General features: G+C 58.5%; 1 protein-coding gene across 1 annotated transcript in view; it reads right to left on the reverse strand.

The window, feature by feature from the left end:
• IGSF21 (immunoglobin superfamily member 21) overlaps positions 1-9,038 on the reverse strand; it is a 237,547-nt gene extending 228,509 nt beyond the window's left edge. Inside the window, exon 1 of the mRNA XM_046663094.1 lies at positions 8,969-9,038. Within this exon, the coding sequence (XP_046519050.1) occupies positions 8,969-9,038 (70 nt within the window). The remainder of the gene's footprint in view (positions 1-8,968) is intronic.
• Between the last annotated feature and the right edge of the window lie 2,781 nt (positions 9,039-11,819).

Consider the following 11,819-nt stretch of genomic DNA (forward strand, 5'->3'; position numbering starts at 1 on the left):
ACGTGTCAAGATCAAGATGGCTTCAATCTGTCAGCGCCTTCCTGGGCCACTCCTTTTCATTCCCAAGGATTTATGTTGGAGTCCCTGTGTAGGCATTTATTACACGTGATCTTTTATTGTTCTCAAATGCATTCATGCTGTGTGGGGCGGCCAACAGCCCGAAATTCCTTAAGTGGGGCTCTGTGCCAGTCCAGAATGAGCCTGGATCCCCTGGCTGGGCCCCGAAGTCAGCTTCCAGGGCAGGGAGTAGAAAGCGGGAGCCCGCTCTGCCTCGCCCAGAGACTCCAGGGCCGGCTGAGCCCACCGCGGGGTTTAGGAGGAAGGGAGGGTCAAGGACTGAGGCCCGATTACACACCAGGTGCATCATGTATTATCTCATTTATCCCCACAACACCGTCCATTTTCAAAAGACAAGGAAACTGTGACTCAGAGAGGCAGTGACTTGTCCAAGGATACTCTGCTAGGAAGCGGCCCTACTGCGACTCGAACCCAGTTCAGATGGAAACCAAAGTACGTTAACACCAGGTGGCTGCTCCACAGAGACGGTGATGGAGGAAGGAAGCCCATGCCCAGTGCTGTGCTGGTAAGAGTGACAACCAGCTCTGGGGTGGGGGAGCCCTGATCTGTAGTGTTAGCTGATTTCTGTGGTGTGAATACTCCCACTGATCAGTTTCAAGCTGTAAACTCAGAGTTGGAAAGAGAAGCATGATCAAGGCCTGGGTGTGAATGCAGCTCGCCCCTCACTAGCAGTGGGACCTTCGACAAATCACACGACGTCTCTAAGCCTCATTCCGCATCTGCAAAATGGGAGTCTCTGGGGGGAGTTAATATGACATCGTGTGTGAACATGGCTGCCACAGGGCTTGGCACACAGTAGCTGCTCAGTGCATGCTTTTTTCCTTCCTTCCTTTCTTCCCCAAATCTCCTCACCCATCACCAATCAAGGGCAGCACCCTCCCCCCAACCCCACCCCGAGGAGAACCCAGAAGGAACAGGAAGCCCTCTGGCCTTCCCACCAACTTCTCCTGTTGGCTCATCCCCCAGATGCCAGTCACGATGCCAACATGAGTGATGGTGGGCAGAGCTGGACCATGAACACACCCTCATACCAGAAAGGACTTCCGGAGGTGACTGAGCTGGACCAGGAAACAGGCCCAGGCCTAGTGTCTGGACCAAACCACTCAGGTTCAGAGGAGACATCATTCATTCATTCAACAAACACATCTTCAGGATTTGCTCAGAGCCAGGGCCCATGCCAGGGCTGGAGGGGCAGGGATCCCACCCTCAAGAGCCCTCTGTCCAGTAGGGAGACCAACCCACAACCATCTCCAGCCCCAGAGGAGGGTCGTTTCAACAGTGTTGCTCAAAGTGCCACTGCCAGCACTCTTAGGGGACACCTGGGTCAGCAGGGGTGGCGCGCGGGGGAGGCAGTGTAGAGGGCAGGAAGCGGGCAACAGAAAAGACTTGGAGGGAGGTTGAAGGAGCTGGGGGCTGTGCTGGCTGAGGGCAGATGCCTGCTCTCTGAGCCAAGAAAGGGCGGAAGTCAGGGTGGAGGGGAAGCTAAGGCCAGAAACCTCAGCAGGCCAAGTCTGTGGGGTGGAGAGACGGCCATGGGCACATCAGCATGCTCGCCTGGGGACAGAGGATGTCACACCCATCTGGACGGCAGTGGAGGATGGAGGAGGCCGTATCTGCAAAGTGGCTGCAACAGCACCCAGCCCACAGCGCCTGCTTATTGGTCAAAGTGTCCATATTGGTCAAAGGGAGCTGACCTGTCTCATTCGGACCCCTGGGGGCTGACAGAAGCAGTGCAGTGAGTGGGGGAGGGAAGGAAGGCTGGGTGCACAGCCACCAAGCCCAGCTTCCAGTCCAACCACTTCCTGCCACTACCTTTTCATCTCCCTGAGCCTCAGTTTCCCTGGTCTCTTCAATGGGCACAAGAGTAACCACCTTCATGTCTGACGAGGACTAAGTGGAGCAACGGGTATGGAAGCATTTTGTCAACTCTCAAGTCCTACTGGCAGCTCGGGAGTCAGGATGGGGGGAGTCACAGTCTCCACCACTTTGAGGACCTGAGAGTCTTCAGAAAGACAGACGTGGTTCCAGGGGCAGAACTTTCTGAACAGGCAGTTCACTTGTGAATCCGGCCTAAGCTCCACGCACAAGAAGCCTTGTCACACACGGTTCTGTAGAAAGGCATGTACCCTGGGGCCGGCCCGGTGGCGCAGCAGTTAAGTATGCACATTCTGCTTCGGCGGCCCGGGGTTCACCGGTTCAGATCCCAGGTGCGGACATGGCACCACTTGGCACGCCATGCTGTGGCAGGAGTCCCACGTAGAAAGTAGAGGAAGATGGGCACGATGTGAGCTCAGGGCCAGTCTTCCTCAGCAAAAAGAGGAGGATTGGCAGCATGTTAGCTCTAGCTCAGGGCTAATCTTCTCAAAAAGAAAAGAAAGGCATGTACCCAGCCCTCTTCTAAACCAGGGTGCACACGTCTAAAGGCCAAAGGTGGCTTATTCATCGCAACAGCCAACCTTTATTGAGTACTCACTGTGTGCTCTGTGAGGAAGTTTCAATAGTGAGCAGGACAAGATGGGGCCCCTTGCCTTCACGGAGCTTCTAGTCGACTAGGGCTGGGGGTGGGAGGGTCACAGTGAGGCTGGCTCCACCCCTGCTTTTCTCAGAAACAAACCATTTGGGTCTTAGACTGCACTCAATCTGGGGGGAACAACACCTTGGGCCTCCAGGGAAAGATGGGGAGCAAGCAGGGAAATCGGTCACCCCCAGCCAGCAGGCCATGAACCATCCTCCAGGTGTTGCCAAGCATGGCTGACCAGCAAGTCTAAGGCTCATCACCCCTGGGGAGGGAATGAGGTGGGGTCCTTTTCTTGCAAACAGCACAAACTGACTCTGGACAACTCGAGCCAAAAAAAGTAACTGGTGGGAGCTTATGGGGAATTGCACAGAATGCAAGGACAAGCTGAAGCCCCAGGCATCCGGGGCACCCACGCCGCTGGAGCTAGAGCAGGTCTGGCGGAAGCATGGTTAATCCTGGTAACAGCCATCAGTGCCCAAAGGACTGAGCTAAGAGCACTGTGTATAAGGACTCGCTCCCTGCTCAGCACCCTGGGAGGCAGGTCCCATCATTATTAGGTCCGGGAAACCAGCAAAGTACAGTTTCTTGGGGCCCCCACCAGCACAGGGAACTTTCCAGAGGTTCTCCAGCTTCCTCCGCTCAATATTCAGATTCCAGGGAAAGTGTGTCTGATGGCTCATCTGGGGGTGCCTCACCCGATTGTGCCACCTACCAAGATGGCATGCAGGTGGAGAGGGTGCATAATTCCCCAAAGCAAAGCTGGTGTGTTGCCAGGAGATGTAGGCATGGCTGGTGGATTCCTTTCCTGGGTGTCCCAATGTCCTTTCCTCCTCCTTTGGGCTGCTGCTCTGCACACCTCCTGCTCCATGCACTTTGTATTTATTTGTTCCATCTATGGAATCTCGGCCAGCAGGCCTTGGTGGTTACGGGCCCCTTGGCTACTGGACTCCACTGAAAGGGTGCAGGTGGCCTCTAGGATCCCAGCCCCCAGGTCCTTCCCAGGAACTTTATTCTGCTGACAGACGCCTCTCAGGAAGAGAAATCATGTAGTTCACCACCACTGACATTTATCGTTTAAGTGAAGATTTTGCATCCTCTTGCAAATGGTAGAGGCTGCTGCATTCCTCCTTCCAGTGATGAAAAAATAAACAGCTTCTCCTCTCCTCTGGGAGCAGCGGTGTCTCCAGATTGCATCAGATCTGGGTTTGAAACCCCCAGTTCTTCCACTTAGAAAAGATCCTGAGCCTCGTTCATTATTTAAGAAAGAAGAGAAAAGAAGGAAGGAAGAGAGAGAAAGATCCTGGGCCTCTCGTCCTCATCTGCAAAACCTGGCTAACGATACGCCTTGCAGACTGTGGAGAGCATCTAACGCAGCAAGAACATTTAGTAGGTGTGCAGTACCTGGTGGCTACCAGGAACATCACTCTTCCTTCTCCCAGTCCTCAACTAGACTCTGGGGAGATAACCTGGAGGCGAGCTGGTCCCACCATGCTGCGTCCTGCCTCCAGCTCTCTGCTCATGCAGGTTTCCCTCCTGGTACGTTTCCCTCCCTGGAGCTCGGCTTATGAACGTCCTCTCTTTACTTCAAGGTCCAGCTCAAGTTCTCGCCCCCCTCTGAAGCGTCCCCTTAATGCCCCAAGTGACCACTCCTCCCCCAAGAACTTCCTGAAGGGGAGATCAGTTCATTTGGCATCTAGCAGCTTATCAACACATTTCCCCTGGATTGTCACTCATCTTTTCGGGAATGTGCCCAACCTCTCACCCCACTGCGATGAGGGTCACCGTCATAGGTCTTTCTCTTTTCAGATGTGCCCTGCCCACAACAGACGCCCACTCATCCTCTCAATGATGATGAGGGCATTCAGGGACACTCCTCTCCCATCTGTGCAGATGGACCCACTGGATAATCCTATCTCAATGAGGGTTTGGGAAGGAGTAAAACACCCAGACCCGGGAGTGGATACACTGCAACTGTCCTTAGGGCTGGAGCTGAGGACGTGACCAAGGTCCCTTCTCACTAGGAGACAGCAGAGCAGAAGGAAAGAGTCAGATGGTCCTGGGTCTGAATCTCTGCTCACCACCTACTGACTGGGTAACCTTGGACAAGTCACTTAGCCTCTCTGAACCTCGGTTTCCTTATCTGCAAAATAGGGCTAATTTTACCTCTCAGGGTGGCTGTAAGGATTAAATGAGACAAGAACAACAAAGCACATGGCACAGTGCTTGGCATACAGTGAGAGCTCAGTTAGTGCCAGAGATAGAGCTCCTCCCTCTCTCTAAGTGAAGAATCCATTCTCCACTAAGCTGTAAACACCATAAGGGCAGGGACTCCCTTCCCACGCTCAGGGCCCTGTCCCCAGTGCTTAGCACCATGCCTGGCACATAGTCAGTATACAATAAACACTTGGGTGTTTGCATAAAGTCACGCATAAGTGAATTTCAAGTGACCTGGGGATATAGCAGAGTGGCACAGGGTGGTAAGCCAGGTGAGACACCTACACAGACCCTAGGGCACCCAGTTAAGAGAACTAACCAGCCTCCCCTTTGTTGGGCCTCTGCCTTTGGAGGCATGACCGCTGTAAGCCAGAAACCGGAGTAGGTCACTTAAATTCCTCCATCTCCTTCCCTGGCCCCCGGGCCCCTCCTGCAACTGCAGTGAAGTTCAGGTGTGTGTGACAGATGTTCTGCAAAGTCGGGGTAGCAGGCCAATCTAAGGCATCACTGGTACCTTGCCCCCACAAAGGAATTCTGGGGAACCTGAGAGAGGGAACATTGGAAGGAAAGAGGGAGCCTGAGGCTGGACCAGGCAGGAGCTGGAAGGAGCCCTAACTCCAGTCACTAACAAGTCTTAAAACCCTGAGCCTCAGTTTCCTAATCTGTGACAAGAGGAGCTTAAACCCATCTTGCAGCCTGCATGAGGTCTGCGAAGCAGCTAGCGCGAGCTTCACACACTGCAGCTGATCCATATAATCGTGGCTATAGAGGAAACGAAAGCCCAGCTGTGATATTAGGAAAGGAGCAATCTCAATTGCTTAAGGAGACTTGTGTGGAAGGACCCCGTATCGACCAGGCAGCTCTCCTCTTGCGTCTACCATCTTGCCCAAGGCATTAGAGTTTTAGGGGGGTGATCATCAGTTCCCACTCTAAAAGGGTTCTCCTGCTAAAAAATAGAAGTTTCAGAACCACTGAAGTAAGTGATCTCGGAGGTCGCTTCCAGCTCTAACATTTTCTGCACTTAAAAAGCAAAAACTAGTAAAACGTCTGGGGGAGGGGGAAGCCAGTTTGCATCCGGGGAGGGAAGGGGGCGGAGCTTATGGCTGGGGGCGGGGCGGCTGGGGCCGGGGCGGAGCAGCCTGCGCGGGGCTGGGTCCTTAAATCTCCTGCCTGGGGCTGAGAAGGAACCGTGCTGGGTCCAGGGGGGGGGGGGGGGGGGGGAAGGGGGATGAATATATAGAGTCTTCACACCAGCTCGCGCGCGCACAGCCCCCGCAGTCTCCGTGCCCAGGCGAGCCAGCCCCGCCATCCCTCCCACCAGCTGACACGCGGCTGCGAAGAGAGAAGCGGCCAGGCTCTGGCTGGGGCCTTTGACTCGCCCTAACTGGGCGTGCCCACTCCCTAATCTTCGCGGAGAATTTCCCAGGGGGAAAGAGGCAGATCCAAGAACCACTCTCCTCCCCCGCCCTCCCCCCCAATCACCGGTGCCCTCTGTCTCCCCCGCCACTACACAGGCACAAATGCAGGACTTCCTCCCCAGAAGCGCCCGGGCCAGGTAAATTCCTGGGTGATCTGGGAGACCCAAGAAACGTGAGTGTCTCCCCTGGAGAGTCAGATACTGGGGAGTGGGGAGCCAGGGGCAGGACTCCCCTCTTCCAATGCGCGGACACACCTCTCCAAAGGTGAGCCCCGTTGCTCTGCGACCCATAGGGGCAGCACGGGCGAGGGCGCACTGGCCATGTCCCTATCTAGTAGTGACCGCCATCGCCCCCCACTGGGCAGGAACGTTTCTGAATGCTTGCCCTGGATTCTACCCTCCCCGCCTCCGAGGCAGCGCCTGGCAGATGGCCCGGCGAGGCAACTGCCAGGTGCATGGTTCCCGTCACATCCAGGAAGGGCGCCCTCCTCCGGCAAGCCGGCCTCTTGCATCTCGCACGGACCCTTCTCGTGCCCCCGCCCCCTCGTGGGCGTGAAGGGGAACCGGGAAGGAGGGACCCCACCCTTGAGCAAGCTCCGCTCCTCTGCGGAGGAGAGAGGGCTCCCTGGCGGCACGGGACCCCCGCCCGCGCCCCGGGCTTGGAAAGTTTCCCGTCCGCGATCCCGGTCGGCGCTCTTCCTTCGCCCGGAGCAGCGGCGCTCAGAGGCCACGCCGGCTTCCCCGACCCAGACGCGCTCTCCCCGGCGCCCGAGCCCCCGCCTCCCGCAGCTGCAGAGGCGGCCGAGGGCAGCGGAGGCGCCAGGACGCCGGGTCAGCTCTCTGCGGTTCGGCAGCCCGGAGAAGGCTGCTCGCAGGGTCTGGGGAGAGCTCGCAGGGTGGGGTCTGGACGGAGCGGGGTTTCCCACCAACGTCTTTCCCATCAGTCGCCGTCCCCACCCCTGTGGTGTCTCTCTGTTCTGTGTATTCTGGGGAGAAAGGATGCTCCCCTCCCGTCCCCAGCGCACACCCCAGCTCCCTGCAGTGTCCAGGTGAGTGCTCCTGTGGTTTTCAACAAAGCCCAGCGCACTCTCGGTAGCGCCGGAACCCGGACCTGCCCCCCACCCCCACCCCATAACCTTTCCCTCTAGAGGCATCCAAGGGAGGGAGCACTCATCCCAAAGTTGGGGGGAGATTTTAATCCACTTTGAAAGACTCTTGCTCCAAGGGAAGGCGGACAAAGTACGGGGTTGGCATTCCCTCTGGGCTACTCCAATCCCTCCCCCCTCTCTGCCAGCAGGACCACCATTCAGGCTCCAATTCTGCAGCTTCGCCCATCCGCAGACCCAGCGCTCTCCAAGGACCTCCGGGTAGAAGGCGGTGGGGTTATTTTAGGCGGGGCACCCCTTCCTGGCAGGCACTCTCAGAACCTGGCTAGGCCCCTCCCAGTAGGACAAGGCATATGGCAGAGGACAGCACTGACCCCCCACCTATCCCGCCCCCATCACGCTGTTGGGGTATGGACTGACACTTTACTGGTCTCAGTGGCTACTTTTTGGCACCCCGCGTCTCTCTCTCCCTCCGCGGTTGAACCAGGCTGTGGCTCCCGCCGGGCTGGTCCTCGGCACCCAGGTTTGGCACTAGGCTTAGGGGGGAATCGAGGACACGGACCCTCTAGTCTCCGCGCCCGCGGCTCTTCGCTGGTCCCGCCTCCCTGCCGCCAGGCTCATAGCCAACGCGTCGGCTCACTGCCCAAAAGGTGCCGGGGTCGCCAGGTTCGACTACTGGCATCACTTAAGACCCACCAGGCGGCGCCCGGCGGGAGGCACCGAAGGGGCTGCGAACCCCAGACTCTGGAGCTGCGCAGCCACCGGTCGCTCGCTCTGGAGACCCCGCTCAGCTTCAACCCCCTTCCAGCTGGCTCAGCCCAGCCTGGGACCAAGTCCACGCGGGACACACACACACCGCTGCTCACACCTCCTCAGCCCCCGGTCGCATCCATACCTCCCTCCACACTAGAACCACACACTCCATCGCATGCACACATACTCCCGACCCACGAAGCGACACAACCCCACGCGCCTGAATCTTCACACATCCTAGATACACACACTCCTGCCCAAGTGTCACATTCTCACCTCCTATGCACACACACTCCCCCCCCCCCACAGAAATACAGCCATCAGCTGTCACACACCCCTAGAGAGACCCGCATACTTGGGACACGCATGAAACGCCACACCTCACATGCTCCCCGCCCTTTAACACGCTCACACATGCAATGACACGAGCTCACACACTTCACGTCCTCACCTAGCAGCTGGCACCCGCTCACACCCCCAACCAGTCACTCTTTCTCACACACACACCTTCTCCGTGTAACTGACAGACACTCAAACACCCCTCCAGACACTCGCTCGCTCACACACCATCACACACACTCACATCTCTAAATACACTCCTGCACCCTCTCCACACAGCTCCTCCCCGGACACCCTCAGACAGACGCAACAAAGACACACGCTCCTACACACACACACACCCTGGCACAGACCCACGAGCGCTCTCTCCTCCTGAGACATGCTCCCTCCCTCGCCCAGCCGACCGGCTCCACAGGCCCCCAGGCCAGGAGCGGTGCTCGGACCCCGAGCCTCTCGAGAGCGACCCCGGCCCGCGCCCTTCCCCGCGGCCCGTCCCCGCGCGCGTCCCCAGCTGGGGCTCCGGCCCGGCGCCCGCGCACTCACCGCGCGCCAGGTCCAGGATCGCGGCGAGCAGCAGGCAGACGCAGCCGCGGAGGCTCGGGGCGGCTCGCATGGTGCCCGGGAGCTGGCGGCGGTGGCGGGGCGGCGGCGGCGGTGGCAGAGGGAGCGCGGGCGGCGGGTCCCCTCGCCATGGGCTCAGGCGCGCTCCTGCCTCCGGCCGCCGGCCGCGACGGTGGCGGGCAGCGTGGGGCGCCGCGGGGGCGCCCCCATGCCGCCGTGGCCGGGGCGCCGGGCTCGACTCGGCTCGGGCTTTGCGGGGCGCCGCGACCCTCGCGCTCGGGGAGTCCTCCGGTCGCGCCGCGGCTCCCAGCTCCCCGACTCCCAGGCTGCGCGCGGCGCCCACCGCGGCCCGGAGTCGAAGAGGCTGCAGCGCCGGAGTTTGGAGCCGAATCGCGCTCTCTCTGCCTCGCGCTCGCCTCTCTCGGCGGCGCGAGCGCCCCCCTCCCCGCGCCCTCCCTTCCGTCCCTCCCCCTCTCCCCGCCCTCCCGTTGCCGCGCTCTCCGCTGTATTATACAGACTTTTCTTTAATCCTTTCTGGGCTGTTCGGCCCTCGTCCGCTAAGCCGATTTATTGCAGAGAGAAGGAGAGCTCACCCCCTCCCAGGCCCCCTCCCCCTCCTCCCCGTCTCCCTCCGCTCTCCTCCCCCCAGGCTCCACCCCCCCTCACTCACAACTCGCTTGCTGCCCTCAGCTTCATAACCCTCCCCAGCTGACCGAGCACCTCTGCCCTCCGGAAGCCAAGCGCCATCTGATTCCCTCCACCTAATCCCATTCCTGAGACCAACCCCCTCCCACCCCAGCTATGGAGGGAGGCACCTCCCGTGAGAAGCGATGCCTTCGTGGAGCAGAGCAGGCAGGGTGTGGCCCAGGAGTGCTGGCCTTGCCACCTATTACTGCCCTTAGAAGGATTAGGGGCATCAGTGTTGTGAAACTTCCCAAATTACGGCTGCCCGCCCCCAGGAGCCCACGGAGGTGCGATATGTTTTGTCCTTTCTTCCAAGAATAGCCACGTTCTTGGATCCAGTGAGGAATGGGTGAGGAACTGGTTGTTTCCGCCTGGCATGTTTTCACCTTTTTGGCGGACCTGACACCTTTCCTCCCCAGGCCTGAGGAATGGGGTTTGGGACTTTTGTCTAGGTGTTATCTTCTCACCAACACACACACACACACACACACACACACACACACACGCCCCATTGAGCCTCAGGCCAGGCTGGAGCTCAGGTCTCCTAGGAGCAGAGAAGTACTGTCGTCCTTGGAGTGGGCTGGGGGTGAGGTTAGATGGGGGAGTTCAGAGCATGGGATCTCACCCCTGGCAGGGACCCAGGAGATTGGCAAGCTGCGGCCCAGAAAGACCAGCACAGCCAGGGGCAGAACTGGGCTCAGAACCCAGCTCTCTCGCTCTTGACCTGGTGTTCTTTCTATGGCATTCCATGGAGAATTCCCAGCTGCCCTAGTTCTGCCAGGTGGCTGCATCAGGCCGTTGCTCTGTTTACCTAGACCGGCAATGGGTCTGTACCCAGTTCCATCTCCAGCAGCCCATGGAGGGGGTGGGGGGGGGGGGGGGGCAGGGGGTGGGTGCTAAGCTGTCTCTTGGCCAGTCTTGTGTAGAGATGCTCCATGGCAGGGAGCTGCTCCCTCCGTCTGCCCTCCCTAAGCCTCACCACACCCTGTCCCAAAGCAGATCCATTGCAGCTCCTGGCCGCCCACCCTGGGGAAGGAGCGATTTGCATTTATGAAGGTCTGAAAGCTTATGTTCACCTGACAGGCTTTAGAATGATCCTCTCAGTAAAATAATAATAATGATCGTAATAAACCCTTATAAATAGGTGTTTGATTACAGTTTGTCCCTACGTGGGAATTTTTTTTTTTTGAATCAGACTAATTGGCTGCCAGGCTGATTGGGCTGGCTATGGCTTGAACACTGGAGGCTTAGGCCCTTTCTCTCCCTTTGGCTGCCTGTTCTTTGCTCCCTCTCACCCCCACCCACCTGAGTCTCCCCTTCTCCAAGATGCTGAGGGCTATCTTGAGGTCACGTCTCCCTACACCCTCTCTTTGGGCCGACCCAGCCACACCGTGGGGCACAGTCTGGGCCTGCCTCCTCTCTGCCCGTTCCCCTCCCCACCTCTGGCCCAGGAAAAAGCCAGCAGAACCCGAATCCATCCCAGGTGCCAAGCCCTCTGTGGATGGGCCTTCCTGGCTGGGAAGCAGCATCAAGCTGGGAGGACCCTCCTGGTGGTCTGAGTTCTGCTGGCACGTGCCAGGCAGCACCGTGTGGGCATTCCTACTCCGCAGTCCCAGGCAGGTGGACGGGCCGCAGTTCACCAGGTGAAACCCTGCATGGGGGAGGCTTGCTGCCTGCATTCACTGCAGCCCAGCCATTAGAGAGGAAAGCCAGGTATGAGGTGGGATTCCAGGGGCCCCTAGGGTGATGCTTTCTCCCAACCCAGGTCCATATCAGCTGGGAAAGAGACCCTCCCGGGAGCACCAGGGAGCGGCTAGACAGTCACCTCCATTATGCCAGCTGTGACACCTGGGAGAGACTAGCAAGGAAGAAAGGAGGCTGCTAGGCAAGAGAGGGCTGCCTCCAAGGGCCAAGGATTGTGCCGGGGGGGTGGAGACCTCAGTTAAGACTCCTTCAGCCCCAGGACTCCCCATCACCCACATTCTCTCTTAACATCACCCTGTATTATAATTATTGGTCTTCCTAGCCAGTGCCTGGCACACAGTAGGCTCACAGTAGGCCCTGGCACATTGTAGACCCTCAATATTTGTTGGATGGATGCATGAATGGATGCATGAATGAATGAATGAGGGCAGGGCGCTTTGTCATA

Source organism: Equus quagga, chromosome 5 (genome assembly GCF_021613505.1).
Source record: "Equus quagga isolate Etosha38 chromosome 5, UCLA_HA_Equagga_1.0, whole genome shotgun sequence".
Classification (NCBI taxonomy): domain Eukaryota; kingdom Metazoa; phylum Chordata; class Mammalia; order Perissodactyla; family Equidae; genus Equus; species Equus quagga.